Genomic DNA, 14,992 nt, shown 5'->3' on the forward strand with positions numbered 1-14,992 from the left:
AGCGGCTGGTGGGTGCTGAGCTGCCTGCTGGGATTAAACCACAGCAGCACCTCAAATCGTGCCTCCCCCCCCCCCCCACAATGGCACCCAGCCACGCCAGCACCGTCCCTGCAGCCCCAGGGGCGCAGGGACACTCTTGTCCCCGCTTCAATCCCGTGATTGAGGCAGGGACAGAGCCAGGAGCAGGGCAGGGTGCAGGGGGTGGCTGCAGCCCCCCCGGAGGGATAGGGCACAGGCAGGGCAGGCAGGGCAGGCAGGCAGGCAGGCAGGGCAGGCAGGCAGGCCACTGGAGAAGTCAGCCCCAGGTTTTGCAGGGCTGCAGCCTGCTCTCCCAGCGACACCCGGTGGGTGCTGGGGGAAAAGCCACCGTGAGGCATACCGGGGCGGTGGGTGCTGGGATGGGGGGGGGTGGCGTGGGTGCTGCTGGAGGTGACCTTGCCTCTGTTTCCTCACCCGTGTCACCTCCCGGCCCGTGCAAGTGGGTGATCCTCCGGCTCGCAGCTTGGCTGATCGCACGGTGCCATCTCGCTGGACGTGGGGTCCGAGGTGCGCAGCCCTGCAGTGCACCCACGGTGGGACAGCCGCCACGCTCGGGGGGTCCTCGAGGGCCCCATCCCAGCCCGTGACCCAGCAGAGATCCTCGGTGGGAAACACACGCCGTCACCGGGTGACATTCGCACCTGGCAGCCTGAAAAAGGTGAGACCGCAGTTCAGCCAGGGACAAGCGCAAAGTCCAGGACACCGCCAAGAATAATCATCGGCACCCGGCCAAGCCAGGGCGCACTGGGCCAGCGGCGACGCTGCGGCAAGCACCCTGCGCCGCGGCCGGGCAGGCGGCAGGCATGGGGCTGTCCCTGGCACCGGCGGTACGTGGGGACGGGGGGCAGCCGTGGCCCCCCAGGGTAGGGCAGGGGCTGGGCTGTCCCAGGGGGCTGGCAGGGAGAGGGCAAGAGGTGGCCGGGAGCTGGAGATGACACAGCTGGACTTTGGCCACCGGGACAGACTTTGGAGCTGAAAGGTCCCAGCTGGCACCCGGGGTCGGGCTGCGTGGGACGAGTGGGGGATCAGTGGTGGGGAGAGGGGAATGGGACCCTATGGCCAGCCCTGCGCCCATCCAGGGACGGGGGCTGTGCTGGAGAAAAGCTGGGACCCCCTGGGAGGGGAGGCAGGAGTGGCAGGGGGGGGGTCCTGTGCCCCCATGCCCAGGCTGACACCAGCCCCTGCCCCACGGGGGGGGCACAGCTGGGACCAGAGCTGCTCCCTCTGGCACCCGGGCACTCATCCTGCTGGCCACGGGGGTCCCCCGGGGAGCGGGGACCCCCCCCTCATCCCTCCAGGGACTACAGCGCTTTTCCTTACGCTTTCTTACCGCTTTTATCCCATCACACCCTGTGCCGGCAGCCAACCAACCCCGCAGCTCCTATGTCCCCCCGGGACCTGCTGGGACCCTCCCACCCAGGACAGGCACCCTGAAACGGTGCCGAGCACGTGGCAGGAGGGCACGGGGAAACCCCCCCCCAACCACCCACCCCCCACACCCCTCCACACACCCCCAGACCCGGGGGGACTCTGCCAACTGGGACCAGAACGAGGAGCAGAGCGTGGCCAGGCCGTCACCCGTCTGCATCCGGAGGTGGTGACGCGCCTGCCTCACGTCACTGCCCCGGCAGCCAGGACTCGCTCCCGCCCGCGTGCTGCTGCCGGTTCCCCAAAACACAGTGAGTTCCCTCTCGGGAGATTGCCGAGGCACCGCTCAGACCGAGATCCCGCTTCCGTCTTGGCTCTTGCTCCGTACCGGAGACCCCGATGCCTCCCCCGTAGGGTTGGAGCCATGGGTGGGTCGTTGCACCCGCCGGGCTCAGCCCCTGGGAGACGTTGAGTTTTCTCCGCCGCCGGGCCCAACGCTGCGGCAGAGGGCTGGAGCTCTGCCGAGCTGCTGGGGTGTGGGGACATGGGGACGTGGGATGGGGGGGGGGGGGGTGTCCCCCTTTCCCAGGAGCAGGATGGGAGCCGGTGTCCGGGGCGGGCAAGGGGATGCGGCCAGATCCTGGCTGACTCAGCTCGCTGGCATGAGCCGAGGCTGGTTTGCAGGTGCGGCTGCCGGGGCCTTTCTCCCCGCAGCCACCGGAGCCTGCCGGGATCCCACGGGACCCGGCTGGGAGGAGACGGGCGCTGCTTTGCCCTGCCCTGCGGATGCGGTGGGAGGTACGAGGCCTCCATTCCCAGCAGAGCGGCTGCCCAGACCTCTCGGCCCCCAGGTGAGAGCCATCTTCACCCCGTGCCAGGCTGTGCCACGCCGTGCCAGGCTGTGCCATGCTGCACCGTGAGCCGAGGCAGGTTCGATGCCCTGCCGGGTTCCATCCAGGCTCTGTGCCCCTCTGTGCTGAGCCCCAGCTCTCCAGGACGGGGCCCACGTGGAGCCGAGCAGGTCCCGCACCCAGGGTAGGAGGGTGCAGGGTCATCACCCCTGGGGAGCAGGGGGGTCCCCAGGGCTTGTGGGGAGAAAAGGGGGGCCAGGCCAGGCCGTGGGGAGGCAATGCTGCTCTGCGAGCCCCGCAGCCCCATGGCGTGTGGGAGACGGGCTGCTGTGCCTGCCTGCCTGCCTGCCTGCCTGCAGGAGGGGCAATGCGGGCAACGGTCACCGGAGGCCAGGGTTGGGGTCTGGGGGCGGTCGGGTCTCACCCCGGTGCTGATCGAAGCCTCTCCCCACAGCGCGGCTGTATCACCCCCGGGCCCGGGCACCCAGCCCTGAGCCATGACGCTGCTCACCCATCTCCTCGCCTGCACCTTTGGCACGGGCTCCTGGGTGGCCATCAATGGGCTGTGGGTCGAGCTGCCGCTGCTGGTGACGGTGCTGCCGGAGCAGTGGGACCTGCCGTCCTACATCACCATCATCATCCAGATGGCCAACGTGGGGCCGCTCTTCGTCACCCTCATGCACCGTTTTCGGCCCGGCTTGCTGAAGGAGGTGGCTGTCATCTACGTGGTCGTGTCCGTGGGTGTCGTGGCCTGCTTGCTGCTGGCCTTCCTCTGGAACTACACGTCCCCCATCGCCGGGAGGCCCCACAGCACCGCCTTCCTGATCCTCACCTTCTTCCTGGCCCTGGTGGACTGCACCTCCTCCGTCACCTTCCTGCCCTTCATGATGCAGCTGCAGCCCCAGTACCTGACCACCTTCTTCATCGGCGAAGGGCTCAGCGGGCTGATTCCCGCTCTCATCGCCCTGGGCCAGGGCTCTGGCATCTCCAGCTGCACCAACGTCACCCACGTGGTCAACTTCACCACCGGCAACGAGACCGTGGAGAGCACCGTCTTCCAGCTGGAAACCCGCTACCTCCCAGCCAACTTCTCCACCCACCTCTTCTTCCTTCTCATGACTGTAATGATGCTGGCCTGCTTGCTGGCCTTCTTCTTCCTCGCCAGGCAGCCCAAGGTGTGGGAGCTCTCCCAGCAGCAGCTGTTTCCCAGCAGCATCATGCTGAGCTCATTTGACCAGATCCCCAACGAGGGAGCTGGCTCACGGCTGAGCGGAGGCTGCCCATGCCCGAAGGATGCCAAGGGGCCCAGGAACATCCTGCCGCAGAAGGTCTCCTACCCCCTGGCCAAACTCACCTTCATCTACCTCCTCATCGCTTGGGTGAGCGCTCTGACAAATGGGGTCCTGCCATCCGTGCAGTCCTACTCCTGCCTGCCCTACGGCAACACCGCCTACCACCTCGCGGCCACGCTCAGCTCCATGGCCAACCCCCTCGCCTGCATCGTGGCCATGGTCCTGCCTGGCAGGTGGGTAGCGGGGTGCTGGGGGCCGCGGTGGGGTGAGCCCCAGGGGCTTCTGCCCCAAGAACGGCAAGAAGGGAGGGTGAGACGGACAAGGCGCCGGGTGGGAGAGGGTCTGTGGGGTGCCCGTGCCCTGGCAGCAGAGACACCCCGCGGAAGGAGGATGGAGCTGGCGTGGAGCCGGTCAGCCTGTGCCCCGGGTCTGTGCCCCTCAGCAGGGACAGGCTGGCAGCGTTCCCCGGTGTCACCCGCATGTCCCTTGCAGGTCCCTGGCCCTGCTGGGCACCCTCACCGCGGCGGGGACAGGCTTTGGCGCCTACAACATGGCCATCGCGGTGATGAGTCCCTGCCCTCTCCTCCAGCAGTCCCAGTGGGGCGATGCCACCATCGTAAGTCACGGGGTCCCTCTCACCCGGGGAGGTGTCTGGGGCCACCCCCAGCTCCAGCCTCACCATGATGTCCCCCGTCCCCATGGTGAGGAACCCCCCCGGCCGTGCTGACCGCTCTCCCCCCCTGCGCCGCCAGGTCCTCTCCTGGGTGCTCTTCACCGGGACGCTCTCCTACGTGAAGGTGATGGCCGGGGTGATCCTGCGGAGCCGCAGCCGCAGCGCGCTGGTGTGGTACGGGGCAGTAGAGCAGCTGGGCTCCCTCCTCGGGGCCCTGCTCATGTTCCCTCTCGTGAATGTCTACGGCTTCTTCAAATCCGCCGACTACTGCAGCCTGCAGTGCCCGGCATGAGTGGGGCAGGCACCCCTGGACAGCCCCTCTTGCCAGCATGCGCCCCAAAAAACAGCGAGGGCCGCGGAGCCAGGAAGCATTGCTGGGACCGGGGCGGCTGCAGGCATGTGTCCCCGCTGGGCTCCGCCAGGTCACCGGGCAGGAGCAGCTCCGTGGCTTTGTCTCCAGTCCGGGTGCGGGATGTCTCCATTGCGTTCAAAGCAATAGAAGGTGTTTGCTCAGCCCTCAGCCTCCCTGCTGCCCGCGCCGGCAGGCATGGAGGGGCTGCCTGTACCGGTGCCCCCCACCTGGGTATTGCTCAGCTGGGGCCACGTCACATCTCTTCCCCTGGAGGGTCTGGCACCATTTGGCATCGTGCCCCAAAGCCCCCCTCCCCCCCGCCCCGGGACCCCCCGGGTGGGCACAGCCCCAGCTGCGCCCGGCAGCACCGGCGGCGTTCCCGGCCCCGTGCCGTGACGGAGGCGGCAGCTGCCCCCCGGGACGGTGGGTTTGCGGCCAGCTGCGGGGAGCGGGGACAAAGGCAGCTTGGGCAGGGCTGTGCCGGAGCCTGCCCTGCCCTGGCCGTGGGGAGAGGGACTGTTGGGGGGAGACAGGGTGAGGGGCTTTCACAAGGGCCCCGATAGCAGCTGGGGAAACTGAGGCACGGGGGGACTGGGGGGATCTGCCCGACATTTGCCATCCTCTGCTGTGGCCCCATCCGTGTTTTCTGCTCCCTCCCCGTAGCCCTGTGCCCCACAACACCCCATCTCAGCCCCGCTGCACCCTGAGACGGGCAGCACTGGGGGTGCAGGGCCAGCAAGCGGCCGTAGCACAGCCCCGCAGCCGGAGCGGTGCCGGGCACAGTGCCGGTTGGAGGGATGGCGCGGAACCAGTGCCAGGGCTGTGCCACCTGGTACCCAACTGCGCCCCGGCTGTGCCAGCCAGGGTGGGGGCTGCGTGGACACCGGGCCACGGTGGGCATGGGGGCTCAAGGGGCAACAGCAGCCCCAGGCCAGGCCAGCACCCACATCCCGCACCCGCCTGCGCCCCTTCCCCGGGGCACGAGGCAGCCGGGCCTTTGTCCCCGGCCCTTTGTCTGGCAATCTGCTCCCAGAGCCGGCGGCAGCGCCAGACCCGTGGCTGTCGTGCCTCAAAGCCACGGATTGGAGCCACTTCGGGGCTCCGGCTGCTGCCCGGCCGCCTCCGGGAAGGACGTGGCTGGAATAGCTAATGGCTGGCAGCCCCCCGAGCTGGCGGTGCTGGGGAGGGGTCCCGGAGAAGGCGGGAGCGAGGGTAGCGGGCTTTGCCCCTCGGCACCACCGGGCATCCCCCCGGCAGCTCCTGGCTGAGCCCACAGCATCCAGGATCCGGCCCTGTGGGGGACAAGGGGCAGGAGGGGGGAGGCTGAGGACCAGAGGGAGGTGTGGGGGCACCGTGGGGCGGCTTGTCTCATCCTGGGAGCGGGATGCATCCCATGGCCCTTGCAGGGAGACCGGGAGCTGAAGCAGGGAGCCGGCCTCCCTCCCCCTGCACCCCGAGAGGATGCTCCTGCCCTTGGGAGCCCCCAAAGACCCTCGCCCACCGGACACTCGCGCCCCCCCCCCCCCCCCGCCATCCCCCCGCCGGGGAAACAATCGCCTCCAATGGGAATTATTTCCATACAGCTGCTTAGGAAGGCACAAACCCGGCCACAGCGGAGGAGAAAGGCTGAGCTTTTCTTCTGGCGCTCCCCTCCCTCCCCACCGCGGCGGGGGCAGGTTTGGGGGGGCCCAGCCGCTGCAGTCAGCAATATTAGCACAGCTCGGCAGGACTGATTGCAGGTTATTAACATACATTATCTCAGTCCCCTGCCTCTGAAAGGAGCTGGGTTCCTATTCCCCCTCTCCCAGCCCTCCCTCCCCCTGTCTTTTACACTTAATTACCTCCCTTATTACACCACAGCCTGGAGAGAGACAAAATCCCAGGGCAGCGGGCGGGCAGGCAGGCCCGGCCCAACTAGGGCGTAAGTAATCGCCCGTTCTGCAAACGTGCCTTCAAGGAGAGAACCGGCACACGCGCGGATAAATAAATCAGGGAGCGGAGGCCGGGAGCCCAGTGTGGGGGGGGTGGCGGGGGGGGGGGGACACGCCGGGAGCAGCCCGGCAGGCGACGTCCCCCCGGCTCCGGGTCCGCGGCCCTCCGGGAGAGGTGACCTTGAACTTGGCAGAGCCCTGACGTCAGAGCGGGGCTGCGGGGCCAGATGGGACTCGTGTCGTTGCCCGCGAGCCCCGGCCAAGCGCTGCGGGACAGGGAGGAGGCGAGACACCCCCCCCACACGCACACCCCCCCGGCCCACGTAGGGAGCAGCCCTGGGACCCCCAAGCCCGGGAGCAGGCCCGGCGGGGTGGGCTGCGGGGTTGGCCACGGCTGTGGGATGCTGCGGGATGTGGGATGCTCTGGGGTCTGGGACGCTGTGGGATGCTGCGGGATGCGGGATGCTGCGGACTGTGGGCTGCTGTGGGCCGTGGGATGTCCTGGGTTATGGGGTGCCAGACAAAGCAGTGAGCGGAGGGGACGCCGGCCCGATGCGATGCAGGGATGGCCCCAGCCCTGGCTCCGAGCCCGGCCGAAGGAGCAGACGCGGCTGTGAGCAGGCAGGCCCAGGGCACCGACCGCGGGGGAGCTGCTTTCGACCCCCAGATCCGATGCCACGTGTCCGGCCAAAGGGGCTGGTGCCTCCCGAGGTTGGGGACGGCCAGGTCTGCCCTGCGCCGGCCGTGCCAGCGCTCTGCCTGCGGTGACAGATGAGGGACTGCTCTTAGTGAAGTGCTGCGATGCTCTCGGCATAGCACAGGGCTCCGGGAGAGCAGGGCCCGCTGCCAGCCAGGTCCCGGTGTCAACCACCAGCCCCCGGCCGGCGCAGCCCCAGGGAGAGCCAGCCCCAAGGCCACCGACTGCCTGCAGGACCGGGGCCTCATCCTGCTCCAGGGAGGGCGGCAGCGGAGCGCTGGCGGGGGGAGGCGGGGGAGTGGAGCTCCGGCAGGGAACAATGCACCGCCACGAGCCCACGAGCCCGGCTATTGTTGTGGGCTGCGAAGGTCACGGCGCTTCCCCGGGGACAGGGATGGGGATGGGGACGTGGGAAAGGGAGAGAAGATGGGAAAAGGGACAGGGAAGAGGAATGGGGAGGGGGGAAAGGGACAGTGGGCAGGGATGGGGACAGGACAGAGGTGGGATGGGGATGAGGGCAGGGAAGAGGGAACAGGGATGGGGACAGAGAACAAGGGACAAGGGAAGAGGAAAGGGGTCAGTGGAAAGGGGACGGAGATGAGGACAAGGAAGATGGACAGGAATGGGGACCGGGAAGAGGGATAGGAACAGGGAGCAAGGACAGGGACGAGAGAAAGGAGCAAGAAACAGGGACAGGGGACAGGGATAGAGACAAGGGACAGGGACAGGGATGGGGACCCCCGCCCCGCCGCCCCATCCTTCCTAGGCCCTGGGGGCTGACGGCAGGGAGACAAAGGCGGTGGGAGGCAGCGGTCCCCCCCACCTCCCCTCCCGTCCCCGCGTGTCCCCATTGTCCGTGGCCGGGGGAGGGGGCGGGGAGAGACCGGGGACCCCACACTACCGGGGCCCCCGGCGCTGCCGGCGGCTCGGAGGGGGGGGTCGGGGGGCGGTGGGGGGGGGCTCCGGGTGCGGCCGGGCGGAGCGGCCCCCTCCCCCCCCCGGCCGCCTGCCTTCCTCCCCCTCCTCCTCCTCCTCCTCCTCCTCCTCCCCCTCCTCCTCCTCCTCCTCCTCCTCCTCCTCCTCCTCGCCGCCCTGCTGCCTGCCTGCCTTGCCTGCCTCCCCGCCCCTCGCACTCGGTTCCCCGCGCCTCGCCGCCCGCACAGCCGGGGCCCGGAGCGCCGGGCGTAGCGAGGGGCCGGGGGCGGGGCGGGGCAGGGGGGGGCCGGTGCCGGGGCCGGGACCGGTAGCGGTGCCGGTACCGGAGCTGTCCAGTGCTGAGGGCGCCGGCCCGGCCCCCGCCATGCCCCGCTCCTTCCTGGTGAAGAAGCTGAAGGCGGAGGCGTTCCCGGCCGCCGGGGCCCCCGCGCCCCCCTACGCCCCCCTGGACCCCCCCTACGCGCTGCCCGGCCCCGCCGCCGGCGATGGTGAGTGCGGGGCCGGGGGCTCCGGGGGGGAGGACGGAGGTGGGGGGGGTGGGGGGAGCGGCCCCCTCCTCCCCTGCCGCTATTGTGTGTGCGCCCGCCGGGGCACCGGGGGAGCCCGGGGCTGGAGGGGGGGGGGACGGGGACGGGGACACGGGGCAGGACGGGGCGGGGGGACCCGGTGTTGTGTCCCGCAGCCGGGCGTCGTGCGGGGCGGGGGGGGGGGGGGGGGGGGTCATCCCTCCTCGCCTTGTCGCCCGCTCCCGGGTCACCGGCCCCCCCCGCCGAAGTTGGTCCTTAGGGAAACATCCCCTGCGTGACAGCGGCAGCCCCCCGTGGGCAGCCCACGCTGGCCCCGGCCGGCCCCGCTCGCCCCACGCCCGGGGTGCGGCGAGGCCGGCTTCTTCCCACGACAAGTTTGGGGGGGGGGGGGGGGAGCAAGAAGCAGCCGGGCTGCGGGGACCGGCGGGGGGAGCGGGAGCCTCGCCGTGCCTGCGGGTTTCATTGTTCGCAGCCCTGCCCCGAGCCCCCCCCCACGGGAGCGCGGGGGGGGCCGTCGCCTCCCCCGGGGCACCGGGAGCAGGCGGGGGAGAGGCGGGGAGCAGCCCCCTCCCCGCAGCGAAGAGCTGGGTTGCGGGGTGGCCGGGGTCCCCGGAGCCCCGTCCTGCCAGGGGCCACTGGGGAGGGCTCTGGGAGTCCCTGGGGTTCGGCAGAGACCCCCGACGGGGCGGCCCAGGGACCTGCCTTGGAAGAGGGGGCCGGCGACCGGGGAGGGGGGGGGGATTCTGTCCCAGCCGTGGGCTGCTCGGGGACCGGGAGGCAGAGCTGGATGCGGGAATGGGCCTCATCCAGCCACGGCACAAGCCAACGTCGCCCAGCCGTTGCGTCGCTTGTCCCCCCTTTTCTACCGCTCACCGCTCCCCAGCCTTTGGTGGGCTTTCTCTGCTGGGGGCAGGGGTGCGAGGCCCGTCTGGCCTTGGGGGTCCTCTTCTTCCCTCCCCCCCCCCCATTGGGAGCGAAGAGCCGGTGGGGGAGGGATGTGCTGCAGCTGGGCAGAAGCTGCCGACGCTGCTCTCCTGGAAATAACCTTGCTGCATGCTCGGAGGCAGCGTGAGAAATTGCTGAGCAGAGCGCTTTCTGCACAGCCCGCGCTGTCAGCACGACGCGGGGGGACGGGGGGGCCGAGCTCTGTCCCCATCACGCAGCCCCCTCCCCACCACAGGCACCCCCAGCCTCCGCGGGACTAAATGGCAGCAGCCGCTCGCCCTGAGCAGGGGGGTCCCATGGGGGGGGGGGGGGCACTCCATTTAGGGGATGCTCGGCCACAGCCGGGGTGGGGTGTCCATGCTGACCCGCTGGCACGCACGGGTGAGCCTGGCTGTGCACTGACCCCGGGCCCCCAACAGCCCCTGCTGTCACCACCAGCAGGGATGTGTCCTCTGAAGCAGCCGGCAAGGGCCGGTGTGCATGAGGCAGGAGACCACCGGGACCAGTTTAGGGGTCCTGGGGTGGCAGTGTGTCCCACAGGGTCGCTGGCCCGGCGGGGAGCGGGGCTGCGGCTGCTCCTCTCACGGTGCCCTTCGTGAGCCAGCACGGAGGGACAGGGATGCCGACACGGCGCCCACTCTGTCACGGGTCAGGGGTCCCTTACCTGGAGCCAGGCCATGAGCAGACCTGCACCAATGTCACCTGGGGGTGACACTACCAGAGCGGCACCCAAGCCCCGCTCTGCGCCTGGGGGGCTGTGGGTCCCTCTCCTCCGCAGGAGCCCCCGGCCCCGGTGCTGCTGGCATCCAGGTGCTGCCCCATCCCTGGGGAATAGCCCCTGCGGAGGACAGGGGGGAGGCGGGGGCGACCTTCCTCAGCCCCTTTGCTGGGGAAGGGAAACCCAGGGCAGCTTCTTACCCCTCGCCCCGGCTGCCCCGGGTTTTGAAAGGCGAGGAGGTGGATGGAGCAGAGCTCATTACGGGCGCCTGCCCCGGTGAACAATGAGGCTCTCGGCACCGACAGCTGTCTGGCGGCTAATGGCCCCCGGGGGCTGCCTGCAGCCGGGGCAGCAGGGCGGCACTCGGGCAGGCGCAGCTGGACGTCCCGCAGCCCCATCCCCGGCTCCCACCCAGAGCAGGCCCGCGGGATGGGACCCATCCTGCCGGCAGATGCGGCCAGGAGCCGGGACAGACTCGGCCCCTGTGTAGATGAGGCAGCTCCGGTGCTCGGGGACAGCCCACGGGGCTGAGCGGGGACAGGGACCAGTGCGGGGGGGACAGCCTCTGTTCTGCACCGTTAATGGGCATTTTTGGCTCGTGGCTTTGCCCCGTCCCCGGTGGGGCTGGCCCAGAGGGACGGTGACCCCCGCTGTGTCGTCCCTGCAGGGTACCTCCAGCACTGCCTGGCGCCAGCCGGCTACGACACCGACAAGAAGCAGGGTCTGCCACCGCCACCGCCGGACCCAGCCTACGCGCCGGGCCACGAGGAGTACAGTGACCCCGAGAGCCCCCAGTCCAGCTTTTCCGCCCGCTACTTCAACGGGGAGGCGGCGGTGACGGACAGCTACTCCATGGATGCCTTCTTCATCACGGACGGGCGGTCGCGCCGGCGCAGCGAGAGCCAGCGCCGTGGCAGCCACCGCCACTCCTGCCCGGAGTGTGGCAAGACCTACGCCACCTCCTCCAACCTCAGCCGGCACAAGCAGACCCACCGCAGCCTGGACAGCAAGATGGCGAGGAAATGCCCCACCTGCGGCAAGGCTTACGTCTCTATGCCCGCCCTGGCCATGCACGTCCTCACCCACAACCTCAAGCACAAGTGCGACGTGTGCGGCAAAGCCTTCAGCCGGCCCTGGCTGCTGCAGGGCCACATGCGCTCGCACACCGGGGAGAAGCCCTTCGGCTGCTCCCACTGCGGGAAAGCCTTCGCCGACCGCTCCAACCTGCGCGCCCACATGCAGACCCACTCCGCCTTCAAGCACTACAAGTGCAAGCAGTGCGAGAAGACCTTCGCCCTCAAGTCGTACCTCAACAAGCACTACGAGTCCGCCTGCTTCAAGGGCTCCGAACACAGCTGTGCAATAGGGAACTAGCCCCCCAGCCCCCTGTGGCGCATCCCCGTCCCCATCCCTGTCCTCGTCGCCATCCCCATCCCTCTTGCCATCCCCGTCACCATCCCCATCCCGGTCCCGGTCCCGGTCCCCGTGCCACCGCTCCTGCAGCTGCAGCCAGCTGGTTTGCGGCTGCGCCGTGGCGGGAGAACACATCGCCACAGACTCACTCCCCACCCGGGAGGAGGTTGCCCCAGCGCTCCCTGGGAAGGGCCGGATCCAGCCAGGCCCGCAGCGGGACCTGGCTCCTCGCCCGTGGGTCCCCGAGCCCCCCCGCAGCCAGGCAGGTCTCTCTGCGGGGGACTCACCCGGGGACCTCTTCCAGACCCAGGAGAGACTTTCCTCCCCCAGCTCATGACTTTCACCTCTATTTATTTAATTTATTACTATTATTTATTTAGAGCTGCTGCTTCTCCTCCCGGGAAACCCCGGGGGAGAAAAGACACTTTTCTGCTCCCCCCAGGAGCAAAACCTCACCTTGACCCTAACACTGATGGGACCATGGGCTGGTGCTACGGATGGCTCGGCGGGACTGATGGACAGTGCGGCTGACGGGAGGGCAGGGCTGTCACTCGTCCTTGAAGGCTGGGGTCCCTGCAGCCCACCACCCGAGCCCTGGGGCACCCCGATGCCCCCCCGCCCGGCACAGTCCCGCGGGACATGGTCCCGTGGCACAGTGCTCACCCTGGCACTGAGGCTTTGCAGCCCCAAAGTCAGGGAAAGAGTGAGGGGCTCCCAGCAGAGACCCGTGGGGCACGTCCCCCGCTGGCTCCCAGCTCCCAGCTTGGCCAGGCACGACTGGCCCCACCACGGTGATGGGCTGGGGAACAGCCCCCCCGGGCAGGTGCAGCCCCCCTCGCCGTGCAGACGGCCAGGCTGGCAGCTGGGCTGGAGCCCCAGCCCTGGGGCAGCACCTGAACCCCCAACTGCCCCCCCACGTACACCCAGCCTCTGCCGGGACCCCTCCCCGGCCGGGTCCCGGCCCCCTCGCCATCGCGGCCCACCTGCGCCCAGGAGGAGGGGGTCAGTGTAGCCGTTAAGTTTGGGTGAGTCTATTTAAATGTTCTTATTTATATTATTTATAACTGATGCTTTTCACTATTTATTTGCCAAGACTGGCAGGGCCGTGCCAGCGCTGGCTTGCAGGAGGTGGCAGAGCTGCAGCGGAGCCGCCGTGCCCAGGACACAGTCACGGTGACATGGACGGGGACAGGACCCCGAGAGCGGACCGTGCGGTGGGCACGGAGACAGGAGGGCGTGAGCTGGCCCAGCAGCCCAGGCTCCGTGCCCCGCAAGCCTCCCCCAAAGGCAAAGCCCTTCTCCTTCGTCTTCCTCGCTGCCGCAGGCTCCTGCTCTGCTCCCTGCCCCGCGCCAGCCCGGTGGGGACAAACCAGCCATTCTATGCAACCTCCCGGCGGAGCATCCCCGCACCGGCCCCGGAGCGAGTGCCGCGTACGCGGCATCCCGGAGCAGGGCCTGACCTGCGCCTCTGCTTCCTACCTCGGGCTGCGAGCTGCCGCGGCCCCATCACCCCGTGCCGGTCTCTGACACCTTCGGGGTTCAGCCCGGCACCCCACGGGGCCGCACTCGCGTACCCCCACACCGTCTTCCTGCGCCGTCTTCCTCCCTGCACCGTCTTCCTCCCACCGCCTCGGTGCCCGTGTTGCCGCTGCCGTGGCTTGCGGGTTCGACGCCTCCCGGGGATGTCCCTGTCACGGGCCTCGCTGCAGCGGCACGGTGGCCACGCACCTGCACCCCACACAGGGGAAGAGCATCGCCCCGGCCACGCAGGCACCCCACCAGCGAGTACCCAGCAGTTTAGGCTTTCCCTGCGATGCCGGCGCCTTTCTGCGGCAGCACTGCGTCCCTCGGCCAGGCAGGCATGGAGCACCGCGCCTCTGCCCCTGTCTATACTGTAAATAGCAGATACTACAGCAATAATTTTCCGTGCATGATAGATTTTTTTCTGCCAGGTTTTGTACTCGCCAGCCCCCAGTAAGACAAGTCTACTGAGAACCGGCCACCCGCAGTATTACTTGTAACGCAATTCAGGGATATAAAAGGGATTTCTGCCACTAACCGTGTGTCTCGAGAGATTTGTACGGGCGGTGGCGGGTGGTGGCGTGCGAGCACCGGACGGGGGAAGCCAGCCCCAGAGCACAAGCATCACAAAGAAAACATCTGCCCCCAAACAAGGGGTGGAGATGCCCTGGCAGCTGGCCGGGCAGGGGACGGCTGACGCATCCAGAGCATCCAACGCTGCTCGCTTTGCCTTGCCAGCCCCGGCAGCCAGCAGGCAGCAGCCAGACAACCCCCTGCTGCGGTGAGCAGTGGGTCAGTAATGCCACCCTGCTCGCAAAAGCGCCAGGGAGGCTGCGAGCAGTGGCAGGGCATTGACCTGGAAGTAAAGCACCGTGTGAAATCCCAGCAGTGGGATGGAGAGCCCGGCTGGCAGCCCAGGGGATGCCCAGCAATGCTCACACACCCCCAGCCTCACCCCCCAGGCTCGGCCGCGCCGGACGGGAAGGATTCGGTGAGCAGATTTTATTTTGACTGCTGTCACGTTCTCATCCACTCCCTTCTCTGCAGACATAGGTTGGGGGCGGCAGGAACAACCTGGCAGAGCCCCCATTCCCAGGGGCAGCCAGGCACTCCTGTCTCCCACCCCTCTCGCTGCCTTCCTTCCCCACAGGTGGGTGCCAAAGCAGGAGGGCAAATTATTTTGGGCCTCCAGCTCATTAGCAAAGCCCTCGCTGAGCCCTGCTCTCCCCATGACATCGGTGCCGCCCCGCAGGCAAGACCGCAATAATTCACGTGCAAAGTCATCACTGGATTAATCCTGCAAAAAGCTCATCCCGGAGCCTCGCAAAACCATCCCCAACCGTCACCGTCACCGGCCCCCACACAGGCAGTGAGTCACCCAGCGTGCCCTGTCACGCCAGTGCGTTTCCAAGTCAGTTCTGGGGCTGGGGACCCTTCATGCCCCCCAGGTCCCAGGGTGAGGGGACCAGGAGCAGCCGCCTGACGGCATCACAGCCCCGCTATGGAGCCAGGCTGTGCCGGCTGCGGCAGCTGGTGGGGTGGGAGACCCAGTTCTTGCTGGGATCCTCTCTGCCATTTGGGACACTGGTCTGGAGAAATGACCTAGAAAGATTCAGGGCTGAAGCGCCATGGTGTCTGCCCAGCCGCAGAGCATCCATGCTTCACTGCTCAGCTCCGGGGCTATTTCATGCCACCTCCTCCGGACCCCGTGGCTCTCAGCACAGTGGGG

At 68.7% G+C, this 14,992-nt stretch overlaps 2 protein-coding genes across 4 annotated transcripts; both read left to right on the plus strand.

The window, feature by feature from the left end:
* The first annotated feature begins 1,569 nt into the window (after positions 1–1,569).
* SLC52A3 (solute carrier family 52 member 3) lies at positions 1,570–4,724 on the plus strand. Of its 3 annotated transcripts, XM_049817456.1 has the most exons (5): positions 1,570–1,718; positions 2,092–2,258; positions 2,713–3,783; positions 4,043–4,166; positions 4,303–4,724. In XM_049817456.1, exons 3-5 carry the CDS (start codon positions 2,756–2,758, stop codon positions 4,513–4,515), a joined length of 1,365 nt encoding a protein of 454 aa, XP_049673413.1. In that variant the 5' UTR covers positions 1,570–1,718; positions 2,092–2,258; positions 2,713–2,755; the 3' UTR covers positions 4,516–4,724. The 3 variants fall into 3 exon arrangements, with proteins under 3 accessions (XP_049673413.1, XP_049673414.1, XP_049673415.1); XM_049817457.1 differs by lacking the exon at positions 2,092–2,258 and having other exon boundaries at positions 1,570–1,835; XM_049817458.1 differs by lacking the exon at positions 2,092–2,258.
* A 3,580-nt stretch (positions 4,725–8,304) lies between these two features.
* Positions 8,305–13,788, plus strand: SCRT2 (scratch family transcriptional repressor 2). The gene is made up of 2 exons (XM_049817481.1): positions 8,305–8,627; positions 10,997–13,788. The coding sequence occupies exons 1-2, from the start codon at positions 8,504–8,506 to the stop codon at positions 11,701–11,703; spliced, it is 831 nt and encodes a 276-aa protein (XP_049673438.1). The 5' UTR covers positions 8,305–8,503; the 3' UTR covers positions 11,704–13,788.
* Positions 13,789–14,992: the final 1,204 nt, after the last annotated feature.

Source organism: Accipiter gentilis, chromosome 14 (assembly GCF_929443795.1).
Source record: "Accipiter gentilis chromosome 14, bAccGen1.1, whole genome shotgun sequence".
Classification (NCBI taxonomy): domain Eukaryota; kingdom Metazoa; phylum Chordata; class Aves; order Accipitriformes; family Accipitridae; genus Astur; species Astur gentilis.

Bases quoted from the DNA above. Each gene is read 5' to 3' on its own strand.
- SCRT2 (XM_049817481.1), top strand. From the start codon at position 8,504: ATGCCCCGCTCCTTCCTGGTGAAGAAGCTGAAGGCGGAGGCGTTCCCG. The intron at 8,628-10,996 runs GTGAGTGCGGGG...TCGTCCCTGCAG, and splicing joins CGGCCCCGCCGCCGGCGATG to GGTACCTCCAGCACTGCCTG.
- SLC52A3 (XM_049817457.1), top strand. From the start codon at position 2,756: ATGACGCTGCTCACCCATCTCCTCGCCTGCACCTTTGGCACGGGCTCC. The intron at 3,784-4,042 runs GTGGGTAGCGGG...TGTCCCTTGCAG, and splicing joins GCCATGGTCCTGCCTGGCAG to GTCCCTGGCCCTGCTGGGCA. The intron at 4,167-4,302 runs GTAAGTCACGGG...CTGCGCCGCCAG, and splicing joins AGTGGGGCGATGCCACCATC to GTCCTCTCCTGGGTGCTCTT.